This window comes from Canis lupus, chromosome 23 (assembly GCF_011100685.1).
Source record: "Canis lupus familiaris isolate Mischka breed German Shepherd chromosome 23, alternate assembly UU_Cfam_GSD_1.0, whole genome shotgun sequence".
Lineage (NCBI taxonomy): Eukaryota > Metazoa > Chordata > Mammalia > Carnivora > Canidae > Canis > Canis lupus.
Window position 1 is genome coordinate 18370244 of NC_049244.1, and position 18032 is coordinate 18388275.

General features: G+C 42.7%; 2 protein-coding genes across 8 annotated transcripts in view; one reads left to right on the plus strand and one right to left on the minus strand.

Moving 5' to 3' along the window:
• Nucleotides 1-2765: 2765 nt before the first annotated feature.
• On the minus strand, nucleotides 2766-13846 carry OXSM (3-oxoacyl-ACP synthase, mitochondrial). Of its 4 annotated transcripts, XM_038570681.1 has the most exons (4): nucleotides 13626-13846; nucleotides 13101-13525; nucleotides 5838-6920; nucleotides 2766-3257 (listed from the first exon to the last, which is right to left on the minus strand). In XM_038570681.1, the coding sequence occupies exons 3-4, from the start codon at nucleotides 6815-6817 to the stop codon at nucleotides 2855-2857; spliced, it is 1383 nt and encodes a 460-aa protein (XP_038426609.1). In that variant the 5' UTR covers nucleotides 6818-6920; nucleotides 13101-13525; nucleotides 13626-13846; the 3' UTR covers nucleotides 2766-2854. The 4 variants fall into 4 exon arrangements, with proteins under 4 accessions (XP_038426609.1, XP_038426607.1, XP_038426610.1 ...); XM_038570679.1 differs by lacking the exons at nucleotides 13101-13525; nucleotides 13626-13846 and adding an exon at nucleotides 7476-7536; XM_038570682.1 differs by lacking the exons at nucleotides 13101-13525; nucleotides 13626-13846 and adding an exon at nucleotides 7472-7505.
• Nucleotides 12760-18032, plus strand: part of NGLY1 (N-glycanase 1) — a 57510-nt gene continuing 52237 nt past the window's right edge. For 2 of the 4 annotated variants that reach the window (XM_038570675.1, XM_038570678.1), the window contains exon 1: nucleotides 12760-12927. In XM_038570675.1, coding sequence (XP_038426603.1) covers nucleotides 12797-12927 — 131 coding nt within the window. In that variant the 5' untranslated portion in view covers nucleotides 12760-12796. Of the gene's footprint in view, nucleotides 12928-13458; nucleotides 13480-14719; nucleotides 14739-18032 lie in introns of those variants that run through there. The other 2 variants (XM_038570676.1, XM_038570677.1) reach the window with 2 other exon arrangements.

Sequence of the window (18032 nt, forward strand, 5' to 3'; positions counted from 1 at the left end):
GTGTACTTGGGTGCCTTCTGGTATTTCCTTGCCTCCTGATGCCAGTGTTGTAGATACAAACAGCAACTGCCATCTGAAAAAGTTATGATATGATTGCCTAGGCCCCAGGCTATCGAGAATGAAGGTTTGAGTCACACCACCAGGGGAGCAAGCAAGTCCTGCCAAGATAATAACTGAGTACGAGGGGAATTTAGGATGAATAGCAGATTAGAGGGAGGCTGAAGACCAATGTGACCCTGAAACCTACTGCAGCATTAGGAGCTACTATGTGTCCTGCTAAGCTTCCTCTTCTATGAGAACTGGTTAAGCAGTCTCTTTTAGGCTGTTATGTTCACGTGTCATCCTCTGATGCTAAAATCTGAAGTCCACAGGGCAGGCAGTTGGAAAGGGAAGATGGATATAAAGTTTCAATAACAAGCTGGAACCCACAACCACAAAAAGAAACTGAAACCACTCAGACCTTGCCGCTTCTGATATTGATGGTATGGGGCAAAGCTGGGGCCCTTCACTGTCATGGCACTAGACACATACTTGGTCCAGGAGCCATGGAAACCGAAGGAAGATCCAGCAGAAGGGGAAGAAGTTGCTGGCTCAGCCACTGCCTTCTCATCAAGGTGATCCAGCAAAGCCTCAACATGTATCTGCTACAAAGTGGCTGCTACCCTCCAGATCTCCCACAAGAATTTCTTATGGCTGGTACTAACCAAAAACATACAGTAAAGAGAATTCTAGGAAAGGTAGCTCAGCCTAGCCAAGTTGACACCTTACAAAATCATCATAACCTTACCTTAAATGACTTCCTATTACTTTTATACTCTTAAAAAAACTTGCGAGATTCTTGGGACCTAACATCTGCCAGACGTTCTGGCTTTATCTCTTATCCTCCCACACACACACCCCATCTCAGGCTATATGTATTTATGTTTAGTACAAACGTTCTAAATTTTCTAATCTTTCCACACTATTCCTTGTGGCTGGAATATTCTTCCTTCCTTTCTTCTCTTTCCCTTAACCTGGCTGAAACCTATTCACCCGAATAGGTGAATGGGCTCAGCTTCTTTTTGGAAACCTTCCCTGACACATCTCTTTATCATTGGTGGCCAGTACAAAATCAGGTCCGTAGTTAGCATCCAACAAATCTTGGTTAAATAAATTAATATATGCCAATGACAATGAAAACTGATTCTAAGTGAATGAACATAGCTGCAGTCTTAGTCATACAGCAGAGAAAGTGCTATAGTCAAGGTCAGTGAGTAGACAATACATCCAGTCTATTAAAATGTGTGGAACACTATTCAGTACTGCAGAAATATACACATTCCATTTATCCACTTATTCACTCTATCCCTTTGCTATATAAGCTGCCATTTCAACACATCCTGCTTGCCTTAGTTTGACTCTCCCCCAAACAGAGCCTAACACAAGGTAATTTATTTAGAAGGTGATTCCTGGGAGCAGGATTAAAAATCAGGGAGGGAGGAAAGGGAAGGGGGAAAAGGCCAGTAAACAGGGTTATTGAGCTGGCTACTGCCCTGAGCAGAAGTTTTATCTGACCAGAAACCCTCTGAGGACCTGTGGAGAACCTTAGATATCCCTCTGAGAGGAGGCTGACACACTTAACTACTAACCCCATCCTTCACTATTTTTGACTGTTGCCCTAGGAACTTGTCCCTGTCTCTTTCCCAATACTTCCAGCCAGGTGGGGATGAATGAGATCTCAAAAGATCTTTAGAAAAGGCCTCAAGATAGAAAACCAAAGGCACCACCAGCACTTGTGGCAGGATATTAGGCAAAAACTATCTACCATGGGATCCCTGGGTGGCGCAGCGGTTTGGCGCCTGCCTTTGGCCCAGGGCGCGATCCTGGAGATCCGGGATCTAATCCCACGTCGGGCTCCCGGTGCATGGAGCCTGCTTCTCCCTCTGCCTGTGTCTCTGCCTCTCTCTCTCTCACTGTGTGCCTATCATGAATAAATAAAAATTAAAAAAAAAAAAAAAAAACTATCTACCAGAGCTGCAACAAGGGTGGGCAGGAGTGATGCAGCTTGAGTCACCAACAAGTTCTGTTCCACTTCCCAAGGATTTTATCTCCATTAATCACTAGTTGCCACAACAAATGAGGTAAGAAACACCAAGCTAATTTTACCTCCTTCTTTCAGAAAACTCATGACCTGGGAGTTTAGGGAAACTCCACTCATTTATTACATCTCGGTATAATAATATGAAGAAAAAAGAGCTAGCTAGCTAGAAAGGGTAAGTAGCTCATTACTGGCTGACTGCTTTATCCAAAGAATGTTGATCAATGATGCAAACTCCCAGTTATACTTGTATTCCTTCTCCTCCTGTTGTATGGGAATGGTATACCTGGAGTTGTACCCTGCAACATTGCCTAGCACCGAGCAGCTACTCACCAAATGTTGGTAGAAGGGACAAGAGCAGGTGAAATATCAAAGAGTTGTTTGACCTAGAGTATTAGGAAAATATAGATCAGTGATTCTCAAATAGGGACTATTTTGCCACCTAGAAAAGACCTGGGAATGTCTAGAGACATTTTTGGTTGTTACAACTAGAGAAGAGGGTGCTTCTGGAATCTACCGGGTAAAGAAAAAGATGCTACCAAGCATCCTATGATATATAGGACAGTTTCCCTTAACCCAACAAAGAATTATCCTGCCCAAAATATCAATAGTGGCAGGGTTGAGAAAACCTGACACGGATAAAGGGTATCTGGGTGTTGATAATAGATTGATATATAGTTGGTAAATATTGATATATTTATATAAACATTTTATTTCTCTGCTTAATATAGTCTATAACATTTTAAGAAATCAATGTTTAATTACAAATGATTTGTCCTACATGCCAGCAATACAAAGTGTTGCATTAGTACCGCCAAAACCAAAGGAATTGGTGAGTCCAATACATCTTTTCTCAATTTTCCATTCCTGTGCCTTTAGTGGAACATAATTGAGATCAAATTCTGGTTCTGTACAATCCAGGTTTAAAGTAGGTGGTAGTTTTTGATAATAACAAGCCAGAGCTGTAAAAGCTGCCTCAACCGCCCCTGCAGCTCCCAACAGATGTCCTGTGGCTCCCTTGGTTGACGAAACTGCAAGGGCAGGTGCATGGTCTTTGAAAAGATGTTTGATAGCTTTGTTTTCAGCAGCATCTCCCAATGGGGTGGAAGTCGCATGTGCGTTGACATAGGATATCTCTTCAGGTTGTACACCTGCGTCTTTTACAGCTGCAGCCATACATCTAATAAAATAAGAGAAGAAATTTATCAGAACTAAGTCTAATTTTAACACAGGAGTCTTTAACTATATAGCTTATGAGAAAGAAAGGAACATATATCCTGGATGAAGAGAATCCTTTGCTCTAATAACAGAACCCAAACTTGGATTACCATATGAGTTAGAATGCTACCTGCATGGAAATAATGAGTCACCCTCAATACTCCAGACTGATTCAACACCATGAGATAAATATACAGGCCTGTGGGTTTTATCATCTCTAATAAAATGCATTTCCACTTTTTTGAATTGATACTGTTCCCTGGGGGCAAAACCATATTGACGCAAGCCGAGAATAGTTCTTCTTCTAGGAATTTTTTTTTTATCAGTGGAGTGTGTGTGTATATGTGTGTGTATGTAGTGATTCCAAATGTGGAAAAAAAATAACTATGTTTTAATTTTTTTCTCTCACATTTAAATGTAAAACTTGGCATATTTCCCAATAATCTAAAAATGTCTGCACCATTACTTTGGTGCTTCAAATAACCTTTCAAAATTCTATTTAGGTTTTAAGAATTCTAAATAAATGAAGTACACTAAGCCAAACAAAACAAACAAACCCAAAAATAAAATACTTCTCTGGAAGAATGTTTGAAAATGTCATGAATGTCAACACCTTCTTTTTTAGTTCCCGATCTCTGGGTTGCATATATTTCCTAAAGAGGCAACTTAAGGGTATAATTTGAAGTGTGATGAAAAGTCTCACCTAAACATAACTATTTCCCCATCTAGCTGGCTACTATGTTCAAACCTTCTAGCACCAGCAACTATTTACTAAAACTCAAAAGCATAACTCAGGGGTCAGTAAACTATGGCCCTGGCCAGATAACTATTTTCACTAATACAGCTGACCCTTGAATAATATGGGTTTGAACTATGTGGGTCCACTTACATGTGGATTTTTTATAGTACTGTACTGTAAATGTATTTTCTCCTCCTTATGATTTTCTTGGTAACATTTCTTTTCTCTAGCTTACCTTATTGCAAGAATACACTATTAATATACAGAACATGTGTTCATTGATTATGTTATCAATAAGGCATTTTGTCAACAGTAGGCTACTAGAAGTTAAGTTTTGGAGGAGTCAAAAGTTATGTATGTTATTTTTGACTGCACAACGGGTCAGTGCTCCTAACCGCTGCATTGTTCAAAGATCAACTGTAGTTTCACTGGAGCATGCCCATTCATTTATTTATAATATCTGGCTGCTTTCACACTACAAGACAGATTTGAATAATTGTGACAGCAACCCTATGGCCCACAAAGCTAAAAAAACTATTTGTCCCTTTACAGAAAAGGTTTGCCCTGGTCAAGTTAACTGGTTAAAACATAATACAATCTAGGGCACCTGGGTGGCTCAGTGGTTGAACATCTGCCTTTGGCTCAGGACATAATTCTGGGGTTCCGGATTCAAGTCCCGCATCGGGCTCCCACCAGGAGCCTGCTTCTCCCTCTGCCTGCGTCTCTGCATCTCTTTGTGTGTCTCATGAATAAATAATAATATCTTAAAGAAAAATAAAACATAATATGATCTAAGCAGGCTAGCCTATTAGCTAACACATAAGCAGGGATTTTTTTTTTTTTTAACTTAACTATCTCTTCTGCAATATCAACTTGCTTTTCTAATCGTGGTCCTCAGACCAGCAGCATCAGCATCATGGGAGCTTGTTACAAATGGCAGATCTCCAGCAGCATCCTAGGCCTAGAGTCAAAATCTGCATTTTAGTATTCCTGGGTGGTGAAAAGTTAGAAAGTACTGATTTAAGAACAGCAGAATCCTGCTGAAATGGCGCAGGGCCCAGACACCACTAGAAGAAAGGGTTAATTATATTGTCTGAGTCTGATGAAGGGCCAAAGAGAAGAACTGTGGGAGGGAGCACTCAAAACAGTTGTTACAACTGGAAGTATGAAAAGTCGGAAAAAACACACATGGCCTTCTCCACAACTTTAAAATCCAATTTTTGTTAAGAATATTCAAATGTGGTGCCTGGGTAGCTCAGTCAGTTAAGCCTCTGCCTTTGGTTCAGGTCATGATCCCAGAATCCTGGGATTGAGCCATGTCGGGCTCCCTGCTCAGCGGAGAGCTTACTTCTCCCTCTCCCTCTGTTTGTGCTTTCTCTCTTTCTATTTCAAAAAATAAATAATCTTTTAAAAAAAGGAATGTCAAATATATCAAACATGTTAAAGCAAAGAATTCAAAGCCATTTTGTTTAGTCTAAAATGGAAAAACATCAAAGATACTGTACACCAAGGGCAGATACTACAATACTGGACTCCCTAGTTTGAAAGTCTAATAAAACGTCTTATTTGGAGAAATATTTTAAATAAAACAACAAGTCTTGGGGCACTTGAGTGGTGCAGTTGGTTGAACAGCCCACTCTTGGTTCCAGCTCAGACGGTGATCTCTGGGGTCCTGGAATCAACATGGATTCTGCTTGGGATTCTCTCTCCCTCTGCTCCCTCCCCTCCACCCCATGGTCTCTCTTTCTCTCTCCTTCTCAAATAGATAAATACATCTTTAAAAAAAAAAAAAAAAAGGTTTACCTTAAGGCTCCTTCTCCTTCAGGGTCAGGTGCAGTTATGTGACCAGCATCACCTGAAAGTCCATAGCCCAAAACTTCTGCATAGATTCGCGCTCCTCGTTGAACAGCATGATCATATTCTTCCAGCACCAGCACAGCTGCACCTTCTCCCATGACAAACCCATCTCTCTTTGGGTGAAACGGTCGACATGCCAACTTAGGATCAGGGTTTGTGCTCAGAGCACGGGCTCTGGAAAACCCAGCGAGAGACAGAGGACTAATGCAAGAATCTGTCCCTCCAGCCACCATCACATCAGCATCACCTTGGGCTATAAATCTAAAAGAGTCTCCCACAGCGTGAGCTCCTGTGGTACAGGCTGTAGACACTGCATGATTGGGGCCCTTGAGTTTATATCGAATGCTGACCTGGCCTGCTGCCATATTGACCAAAATCTTAGGGACAAAGAATGGGCTGACTTTACTGTAACCTTTTGTCTGAAACATCAAAGCAGTTTCAGAAACAATTTCAAGAGGAACCATCCCCATGCCAATTGCAACTCCAGTAGCGGCTTGATCAGCTTCTGATTGAGGGAGCCAGCCGGAATCTCTCATGGCTAACTCTGCAGCTCCAATGGCCATAATGGTGGGAGAAGACATGGACTTGATATCGGATTTGGACACAAAGTTTTGTTCATTGAACTGACCTTCATCACAACCTCTTGGCACATAAGCAGCAACACTGCAAGGGATACTCTTATACTCCTCACCGACCAGTGACATAATTCCACTCTCTCCTCGGATAAGACGATCCCATACCAGCTGAGTTCCAACACCCAGAGGAGTCACTAAGCCGATGCCTGTAATGACAACCCGCCTACGAAATCTGGACGTCGGCACGGTTCCGAAAAGCCGCCTTTTGCCTCCTCTTAATGGCTGGCATAATCTTGAACCTAGATGAGGGCTTGTGATTTTTAAGAAATTTTGCAAGCAGTCTGACAACATGGTTGAGACTCAGATGATCAGAAACCCATTCCTGTAACAGCTCACGATACTTGAGGGCCTAGGACACAAGAGCCGAAACCTCCACTCGGGCGCTGTGTGTGAGCTGTTGATGAACGCAAGGAAAATAACGTTAACATCACTACAATTTATGCTTATCAAACCGTTTGGAGTTCCCTTTTTAGGCTGAGTACCCTCAGACATTCCGAGACAAAGGTGAAATGATGGTTCATTCAATTCACAACAGAATTACGCCATGAAAAATAGAAAGGCACTCCCGGCCTTTTAGGCCTTTTACGGGCTGCAGAGAGCATCCTCGTTCAGCATCACTGAGGCCTTATTCTAGGGAGTATTTCTGGCGTCAGTGTGACAAAAAATCCTTCAGGGCCTATTCTTTGAGTTAGGGGTGTGAGCTTTATTGATCATCAAAACGTGGAGATCATTTGGTTTTTAATCCGGGTCGGGGGGGGGGGGGGGGGTGAGACGATGTGGCCACCGCCTCTAAAGCACCACCACACGCGCACACACCCGAAGGACGCCGAGGGAGAAGGAAACCAGGCCCGGGTCGTCAGACCCCCCTTTCCCGAGGCAACCCCCACCCGGTCCGGCGGTGGCGGGGCGGGAGGAAGAGAGCGGCAAGCAGCAAGCAGCTGATACCTACGCGAGGCCCGGCGCCGGCCGCGCAGCCGCCGTCTGCGCGGGCACGTCCGCGCATGCGCGCGCGCGCACGCACTGCGTCTGAGCGGGGCGTGGCCAGCGGCCCTGCGTCCACGTCACCTTGGTGGAGGTCAGAGCGCGGGAGGCGGCGGGCCCAGGTGCCGGGGACGAGCGGCCCCGCGCGAGACCTCAGTGACTGGGAGACCGAGAGCGTGCGGGGAACGCGATGAGAGGGCCGGGCCGGGCCGGGGAGGGGGAGGCGGGTAACTATGATGTCCAAATCGTTGCGCCTCCTGGGAGAAGGGACGCCGTCATCTTCCACCGAAAGCTTTGGAAAGCATTAAGGAAATTCCTGTAGCCTCACAGTTACTACGGTTCCTCCCATAGTTGCTTATAATGGTAAAGTAGGACTAACCGAAGCGCCCAACATCAGGAAATGGCTTATTTTGTAGTATACATAAAGGCTGTGCCGCCTTTTAAAATAATTTTGGAAAAAATAAAATGATTTTGTAAGTGAATGTTCTATGGAGAGATGTTGAAAGCACATCAGGAGGTAACAGGTTACAGAATAGCATATATACCTTTCAAAAAGATGTTTATGTTGAGATCTGCAGGGATGTGCAATGATTGTGAAGTTCCTTTTCCCATTTTTGCTTAGTCTTCTTTACTATCGTTTCTACAATAAATAATACTTTTGTAATGATAATAAGCTCTTTTTTTACTTTTCAAAAACTATTGGATCTGGGGCAGGGCTCAAAATGCCAGACGCAATGTCTAACAAGGATGGAGACAAGAAAAGAGATTGTAGACCTTTAAAAAACAAGAAGGCAGTAAGGTATGTATTTGCTCAGATGCTATCCCAGGTGTCAGGTTTGTGTCCTTTTTATTCTTTTTTAGATAAAAGATTGATGATGTAATGTGCATTTGATCCTCCCAGCCCTATTGTGTCTTTCTGGACAGTGTCTCTTGAAATGATTGTTTCCGAGTGCTCTGCCTTCTTTCCCAGCTCTAGAGAAGTTTGGTCAAGCTTAGCTTTTCCAGGTTACTACTGGATTTAAATGAATTTGAAAGTGTGCTTTGCCTAAAATAGTTTAGGAAAGCTAAATATGACCTTGAGTCTTCTGTGATCAAAGGCCTGTTTAGTTATTTCTTAGTATGACTTATCATTCATTAACTATAAGAGAGATTAAATAAACACATGTGGTAATAACTAAAATTTGGTGAGTGAGAAATACCCAATATTACTGTCCCTTTTCATTGTAATACACTATGTTGAAATTATAATGTGAGAGACTTAAAATATACTTTTTGAACCCAAACTCTATGAAACAGTTTTGTTTTTTTTTTAAAGATTTCATTTAGGCACACCAGGGTGGCTCAGCGGTTGAGCATCTGCCTTCGGCTCAAGGGCGTGATCCTGGAGTCCCAGCATTGGGTCCCACATCGGGCTCCCTGTAGGAAGCCTGCTTCTCCCTCTGCCTGTCTCTCTCTCTGTGTCTCTCATGAATAAATAATAAATTAATTAATTAAATAAAAATGTCTATGATATTCCAATAGCTGTAAAATGATTTAGTACCATATTTCTTGCTAGTGATGCTGATCTAGCCACTGCTGTAAACTCATTATGACTTCCATGAAAGAAGGGCCCATGCTTATAAGATTCCCTGCCTCAAAAAAAAAAAAAAAAAAAAAAAAAAAAGATTCCCTGCCTCACAGTACGTAGCATAGTGCCTGGCATTTAGTAGCCACCTCACAAATCTTTGGTGAATGACTGAATTATGAAATGAATGAATAAACATACACTTCTATCGGTTAGTATATATACATAATGTTTTGTGTGTTTTTACCAAATGACTTATTTTCTTTTCACAGTACCTGTTTCATCAGCATAAGGGCTATTTGTATGTAAGGTATGATCATCGATTTTGTCTTTCCTAGTACATTATAAATCTTTTATGTCCACCATCAGACTGCTTTGTACACAACAGGTGCTCAATAAATAATTGTTGGTTAATCACTTAAGCAATCACACAGTAGTGAATTACCATACCAGTTCGTGAAAAGTTACAACCTCTCTCCATGTTACAGTCTTCACTGAGGTCAGTGTTTTATTTTTTATGTCAAAACTGATCCTGGGGAAATTTAACAGGTTATTTCTTTTTTCTGTTCCATTTAAGAATAGTGCCACCATGTGTCAACTCTAACCTTGGTGTGCTTAATAAAACTGGAATCCTGAAAAAAAAAAAATCATTATTTTGTAGGAAAAAAAAATCAAGTAAAAGAATGGAGAAACTTCAATGCTGATTTAATAGAAGAAAACCCTTTAGTTGAAGCAATTGTACGTATAAAGAGGTTAAGAGTAGCTTACTATCTCCAATTTTTCTAAAGGAACTGGAAAATCAAAATATTTTCAACTTAGTGGAAGAAGCAGACAGGGAAAAGAACAAGTCAAAGTCCCTTATAATAAATTCTCTTCACAACACATAAATGGTGGTATCCAAGAGAGATTGTACTCAAGAACTTCAACAGGAGTTTTGGTAAACAGGAATTTGGAATGATTTAAATTTCAGGTGATTTAAAATAAGCAATAACTTACTGAATTACCCTTGAAATGATGATTTCTATGATTTTTTTTAGACTTTGCATTATTATCACAGTATTAACTCTATGGCATTGGTTTTGACACTGTGTTTGCATGTTCCCCACAAAGATGCCTTCTAGTCGTTATCTCTTTCAGGAGACAGGCTAAGCTAATGGCATTCTGTCCCTCCCACTCCCCATGCTCTCCTGCTTCAATTCTAGAGCATCTCTCCACTTTGGTGTTTTATACATACTAGGTTTCCTCCTAAGAATCTATTTGAAAAAAAAAAAAAGTGTCTTGTTACTTTTAAAAAATCAAAATACTATATAGTATATAATAACCTTAAGCTATTCTAAGGATAAATGTGAAAAAAGAGACTCAAATGAAGGTGAATATAGTTGGTGATTAGAGACATCTAGCTATAATTTTATAGCCCCCCTCCCCACACCTTTCCATCCTTTGAAATTGTGGATAGTACGTGTCTAGCTAGAGACTACATTTCCCAGCCTTCCCTCTTTTATCTAAATGGGGCTTCATTTTCTCCAATTATATGGTAGAGAAAATGCTGTATGTCATTTTGGGCCCATGTGGTTGAATAGGTATGCCTTCTTTCTGCCCAACCACCAACTAAATGCAGAAGCCTTTGTGGCTCAATGGCAGGAGTTAAACTACAGGCCAAATCCAGTGGGCTGCCTGTTTTTGTAAACAAGAGTTTCATGGGAATGTAGCCATGTCCATTCATATGGAGTACTGTCTACAGAACTACAGATGAAGAGGCAGAATTAAGAGTTTGAAACGGAGACCCTGGGTGCCTGGGTGGCTCATCGGTTGAGCACCTGCCTTCGGCCCAGGGTGTAATCCTGGAGTCCCGGGATTGAGTCCCACATCAGGCTCCCTGCCTGGAGCCTGCTTCTCCCTCTGCCTACATTTCTGCCTTTCTCTCTGTGTGTCTTTCATTAATAAATAAAGTCTTTTAAAAAAGAAACAGAGACCCTATGGCCACAAAGTCTTAAACATTTACAATCTGGCCCTTTACAAAAAAAAATGTTTATTGACCTCTATTTTACAGGATGGAAGGAGCCTGGGAGCCTGAATGGGGGAAAGTTGTCCAATGACTAAGGACACCTGCTTTTAAAAACTGTTACGTGAGCAAGAAAGATTTCTGTTAAGTCACTGAAAATTTTAGTGATAGCAGCTAGTAACAGCTATCAGTTAAACACTAGTCTTAGAAGTTGGTCCCCAAACCAACATATTAAAAACTTTTCCCATGTATCCAGCAGATGAATGGTAATTGAAGTGCATGGCATAGTTCAAGCACTTCCTCTGAGATACTGGAAGAAAACTTCAAATTTAAAAAGCAAACAGAAGATAAATCATCAAGAACATTTAAATAAGCTACTTACGCAAATAATTTACCTTAAAAACATAAGGTCAAGAAAAATATTTGTTGAGGTTTGGAAAGATAAGTCTGCAAAGAAGGAAGCCATTGGTAAATTACCTTTTTTAAAAAAATAAGAGATTTTATTTATTTATTCATAAGAGACACAGAGAGAGGCAGAGAAATAGGCAGAGGGAGAAGCAGGCTCACTCCTGGGAGCAGGACGTGGGACTTGATCCCAGGACCCTAGAATCACGCCCTGAGGCAGGGGACACGCTCAACCACCGAGCCACTCAGGCACCCTGGTAAAGTATACTTTTAACATTGAGAGGCAGAAAATGGATTAAAGAAGTTAGGATTCATCTTCTAAAAGTAATAAAAAACATTAATCACATGATCTACCTGTGATACAAAGTCATAAAATAATAACCTACCCCCTTACTATGCAAGATGCGTATTTTTACTACTCCCCCTCCCATTTTATCCTATTTTGTCCTTATGGTATGTTTTATGCTGGTCACTACATGATAAATTGAGTCCACAACCTACTATGTTGCAACCTGCGGTTTGAAAACTCCTTCTCTATAGAGACCTCATACTATTTGAACGGGTACTTATGAAAAAGATTTTTTTATTCATGAGAGACACAGACTGAGAGAGAGGCAGAGACACAGGCGGAGGGAGCAGCAGGCTCCATGCAGGGACCCCAATTTGGGACTCAATCCCAGGTCTCCAGGATCACGCCCTGGGCCGAAGGCAGGCGCTAAACCGCTGCGCCACCCAGGGATCCCCTATGAGAAAGATTCTTCATACATCATTCATCTATGTACCAGAAACCCAGCAGGGTCACAGACACCCATTCGGTTTTGAACATTTTGTTGCTCCTAGCTTCTGGGGTCTTCCAACTACACGTTATCTCGGAATGCCTGGCAGTCTGCGAGGAGGGGTCCTGGGGGGAGGGGCGGTTGTACCAGGGGGTCCCCCCACCTTCGTAGCTGGATGAATCGAAGGCCAAGCTGGCGCGCGTTAGGCTCCGGGTTTCGGGACACGCGGGCCAGCACAGGGCGGCATCCCCGCTCCCAAGGAGCCAAAGCCCCCGGCCCTACAACCAAGCATCCCCGCCCCCTTGTTTCCGAGCGGAGCCCCGAGGCCCTGGCGACGCCGCCCCAGACCCTCCAGGTCCAAATCCCCGCCCTTCCCCGCCCCTCCCCGCCCCTCCCAGGCCCCGCCCCTCCCCTCCCAGCCCCGCCCCTCCCCGCCGGGCCCCGCCCCTCCCGGCCCGCCGCGGACTCGGCCGCTCGCTGTGGCGCCTGCTCAGTGCGGCACGCGGCGCGCGAGGGGCGGCGACGGCCGCGGGCGCTCAAGCATGGCGGCGGCGGCGCTGGGCAGCTCGTCGGGCTCCGCGTCCCCGGCGGTGGCCGAGCTGTGCCAGAACAGCCCGGAGACCTTTCTGGAGGCCTCCAAGCTGTTGCTCACCTATGCGGACAACATCCTCAGGTGCGGAGCTGAGGAGTCGCACCGGGGCGCCAGGGCGGGCGGTCGGGGCGCCTGGTCGGCCTGGGCTGGGGTCGCGGGGCTCGGGCCCCTCAAGGGTGGCGAGGCCCAGAGGGGCCGGGGCCGGGGCCGGGGCCGGGGCCTGGGCCTGAGCGCGGCGCAGCGTCGGAGCCTACCTGCCAGGGGCCTGGCGGCGCGGCCGGGCCCTCGCTGCTGAGAGGAGCAAGTTTCTTTGCACTTGTGACTTGGCACCTGATGTCGGGGTGCTCCGGGGGTGAACTGGAGGGCGCGAGGACGCGCAGGGCGGAGGCAGGTGAGGAGGCGCGCCCTGAACGCTGGCCTCCGTCGCGTGAACTGTCTTCCTGTCGGCACCGAAACGGTCATAGTTCAGCCCCGCTGCGTGGCTTTCCCCGAACGTGGTGCTTTAAGTCGCCGCAGGATTGTGAGAAGTTAGTCCCCGGCGGAGTCCGCCCCGCGCTCCAGCGTTTTGTGAAGACCTTGAGAGTAAAGCATGCTGCTCAAGTGGTGGGGTCCGGTCTGGTCCGGTCTGGTCTGGTCTGGTCTGGTCTTTTCATGGTCTTTTCGTGCCCACTGTTACTGACTGAAATATTATTAACCAAATTAAAGTTACAATTTTCATATTAATACCTGTAATTCTGCTTTTCAGCGTGACCTTTTAGATAAGGATTAGTGAAGAGTACCTTGGCGGAGAGTAATTTGTTTCCTTCTCCTGCGAGCAGAAGTACACTTGTAGGTCCTCAGATTTGGGGAATTGGGAGACAAGTTTGGTTATTCATTTTGAAGCATTATCCACTTCAGTTCTTAGATCAAATCATGTAGTGGCTTGTGTCGGGGAGGGAAATGGAGCCAAAGTTAAAGGACCTCCAGGTGCCAGGTACTTGAGTGGGGTTACCTCATTCATCAGGTCCCCATGGTTACTGTCTAGGTTCTCTCTCCCACCTTACCCCTGGGGTGCACTTGTTCTCCTACGTGGCAGGTATATTGACATGAAGTCTAAAAGGAAACTCTTGGTTGCAAGGTTATAGATTTAATGTGGTCCCATTTTAGTGACCCTGGTTGCTAGTGTTTTAACTCATAGCATTTCATTGTTCATGGCAATATATTGTTCACAGAGATAACATTAAGGATTTTAAAAGTAAGTTGAAGGAAAAATGAACCTTTATTATTTACCAAATGCTATAAGGGATTGTACAGCATATGCAGTGTACACAGTTACACAATTGTGACATATGTAGAGACTGCCTTTCTCCTCTATGACACCATCTCAACTCACCTCTCCCCTTGAGTCTAACAGCTCTTCAAAGTACAGGATTAAAAAACAACAACCACAACAAAGTACAGGATTGCCGATGGACTCTGCATAAATGAACTCCTAAGCTGAGTCCTCCAGATCTTATGAGCTGGGACCTTCAACCTGGAAAGCCACCAAACTATTTAAACCCTATTATTCAGAAAAGGGAAGTGGCCTTGTAATAAGATTCACTTCTGCTTTTAATTTAGCGAAACCCAAAACGCTAAGATCAAGGTGTTTTGAGGAAGGAAAACCTTTGCATGCAAATAATGACCTGGCATCATAATCACCATTATGAATATTTATCAAACTCATAGAAGAAACTTCGCATGCTGTCAGTTCATGTTGCGGTCTAACTATGGCTTGTTTCTGATCTTGAAAAGTGGTTTTTTTTTTTTTTTTTTTTTTTGATCTTGAAAAGTTTTTAATCTAAAAAGGGAATTAGTGTGGAACTCATAATTCGAGATGGTATGAAAAGCTACCCTTGTTAATTTAAGTACAGGTATGCCTTGTTTTATTGCTCTCCACTTCATTGTGCTTTGCAAGGACTGTTTTTCATAGATTAAAGGTTTGTGGTGTTGAGCCAGTCTGTCAGTGCCATTTTTTCCAATAGCTCAATTTATATCTCTGTGTCACATTTTGGTAATTCTTGTAATATTCACACTTTTTCATTATTATATTTGTTGTGATCTGTGAGCTCTTCTTTTAATTGAAATATAGTTAGACACACACTGTCACATTAGTTTCAGTAGTACGATGTAGTGATTCCACAAGTGTACATTATGCTCTGCTCAGGAGTATAATTATCTCTCACATATAATTCTGTTATAATGCCATTAACTATATTCCCTATATACCTTTTATCTCCGTGACTTTTTTTAAGTGAGCTCTGTGCCCAGTGTGGGGCTTGAACTCATGACCCTAAGATCAAGAATCACATGCTCAACTGACTGAGCCAGCCAGGTGCCCACCCCCACCCCCATGACTTATTTATTCCATAACTGGAAGCCTATGTCTCCTACTATCCTTCACCAATTTTGCCCATTCCACACTCCCTTCCCTACCCCCACAAACATCATTTGTACTCAATTTGTTTGATTCTGTTTTTTGTTTGTTTTGGGTTTTTATCCATATATAAGTGAAAAAATACAGTATTTGTCTTTCTGTGTTTGACTGACTGACTGACTTGTCATAATACTATCTAGGTCCATCAATGTTGCAGGTGGCAAGAGCTAATTCTTTTTTTATGGCTGAGTAATATTCTGTTGTATATACATATACCACATCTTATTTATCCTGTGACCAGTTATCTTTGATGTTAATATTGTTTTAGGGTGCACCAATTGCACCCACATAAGATGGCAAACTTAATCTATAAACGCTGTGTGTGTTCTGACCGCTCCACCCATTGGTCTTTTCCTGTCCGTCTTTTCCTTAGGCTTCCCTGTTTCCTGCAACGCAATAATAATTGAAATTAGGCCAATCAATAACCCTGTAATAGCCTAAGTGAAGTGAAAGGAAGGGGTGCTTGTCTCTTACTTTAAATGCAAAGCTAGAAATGATTCAGCCTAGTGAGCAAGGCATGTCAAAATCCATGCTAGCCCAAAAGCTAGGCCTATTGTGCCAAGCAGCCAAGTTGCAAATGCAAGAGAAGTTCATGAAGAAAATTAAAAGTGCTACTGCAGTGAACACACAAATGGTGAGAAAGTGAAACAGCCTTAACGCTACTAATATAAAAAGGTTTCGTGGTCTAGATAGAAGATCAAGCCAGCCACAACATTCCCCTGAAAACCCAAAGCCTAATCCTGAGCAAAGCTCAGGCTCTTCAGTCCTGTAAAGGCTGAGAAAGGTGATGAAGTTGAAGAAAAAAGTTGCGGGCTAGCAGAGGTTGATTCATGAGGTTTAAGGACAGAAGCTGTCTCCATAACACAAAAGAGCAAGGTGAAACAGTAAGTGCTGATGAGGAGCTACAAGTTATCTAGAAGACCTAGCTAGGATAATTTGTGACTATGGCTACACTGCAATAGATTTTCAGTGTGCACCAAATAGCCTTCTATTGCAAGAAGGTGCCATCTAGGATTTCATAGCTAGAGAGGAAAAGTCAATATCTGGCTTTAAAGGACAGGCTGATTCTTATGTTAGGTGGTGGCTTTAAGTTGAAGCCAGTGCTTATTAACCATGATGAAATTCTTAGGGCCATTAAGAATTATGCTAAATCTATTTGGTGTACACTTTATAAATGGAAAAAACAAAGCCTGGATGGCAGCACATCCGTTTGCCATGTAATTTACTATTTTTAGGTCACTGTTGAGATCTACTCAGAAAAAGATAGCTTTCAAAATATTATTGCTCATTGACAATGTATCAGGTCACCTAAGAGCTCTGATGGAAATATGCTATGACATACTGTTGTTTTCATGCCTGTTTACACAGCATCCATAACTGCAGCCCATGGGTCAAGGAGTCATTTGGACTCACAAGTCTTTTATTTTAACAATTATATTTTATAAAGCTATAGCTGCCATAGATAATGATTCCTCTGATCAATCCGGGCAAAGTTGAAAACCTCTTGGAAAGGATTCTAGATGCCATTAACATTTGTGTTCATGGAAGGAGGTCAAAATAACAATAATAGGAGTTGGGAAGAAATTGTTTCCAACCCTCATGGATGACTTTGAAGGATTCAAAACCAGTGAAGGAAGTAACTGCAAATGTGGAAATAGCAAGAGAACTAGAATTAGAAGTGGAGCCTGAATATATAGCTAAATTGCTGCAATCTCATGATAAAACGTTCATGGATGAGGAACATTGCTTTTTATGGATTAGCAAAGGAAGTGGTTTCTTGAGATGGAATCTACTGGTGAAGATGCTGTGAAGATTGTTGAAACAACGACAAAGAATTTAGAATATAACAAACTTTGTTGATAAAACAGTGGCAGGGTTGAGAGACTTTATTCTAATTTTTTTAAAGATTTTATTTATTTATTCATGACAGAGAGAGAGAGGCAGAGACACAGAGGGAGAAGCAGGCTCCATGCAGGGAGCCTGACACAGGACTCGATCCCAGGTCTCCAGGATCACGCCCTGGGCTCAAGGCGGCGCTAAACCGCTGAGCCACCCGGGCTGCCCAGTTGATTGTAATTTTGAAAGATGTCTGTCAAGCAGCATTGCATACTACAGATAAATTGTTCATAAAAGGAAGAGTCAATTGATGTGGCAAACTTACTGTCTTTTTTTTTTTAAGAAATTGCCACAGCCACTCCAACCTTTAGTAACCATCAACATCGAGGCAAACCTTCCCCCAGAAAAAAGATTACAACTCACTGAAAGTTCATATAGTACTTAGCATTTTCAAGCATTAAGATACTGTTTAATTAACGTACAACTTTTTTAAACATAATGCTATTAAATACTTAAAAGACTACAGTACAGTACATAACTTTTATATGCAGTGGGAAATTTTAAAAATTATTTTGACTTGCTTTACTGCAATTTTCTCTTTATTACAGTTGTCTAGACACAAACCTATAATATCTCAGTGGTATGTTTGTAATAGTATTAGTCCCTATTCTCATATTAGAATGAAAACTCCTTTAGGCTTCAGGAAGACTCTTCTATTTCTAAGTCCAGTGACATATTAATCTCTTAACAGAAAAGCTCCTGATGTGGTTTATTTAAAAGTAGAGAAAACCAATGTTTCTGTTCCTTTTGCTGTTTTGGGAAGTCCATCAGTGTTAGAGATAAGGGACTATGTCAGGGATGTCTTGATATGTCTTGTTCCTGCCTCAGAGTTTGA

What these genes read in the sequence shown, in the direction of transcription:
- OXSM (XM_038570681.1), bottom strand. Translation starts at nt 6,817, where the DNA reads ATGTTGTCAGACTGCTTGCAAAATTTCTTAAAAATCACAAGCCCTCAT. An exon ending in GAAGGAGAAGGAGCCTTAAG is followed by an intron (nt 3,258 to 5,837) that starts GTAAACCTTTTT and finishes TTATTTTATTAG; the next exon opens with ATGTATGGCTGCAGCTGTAA.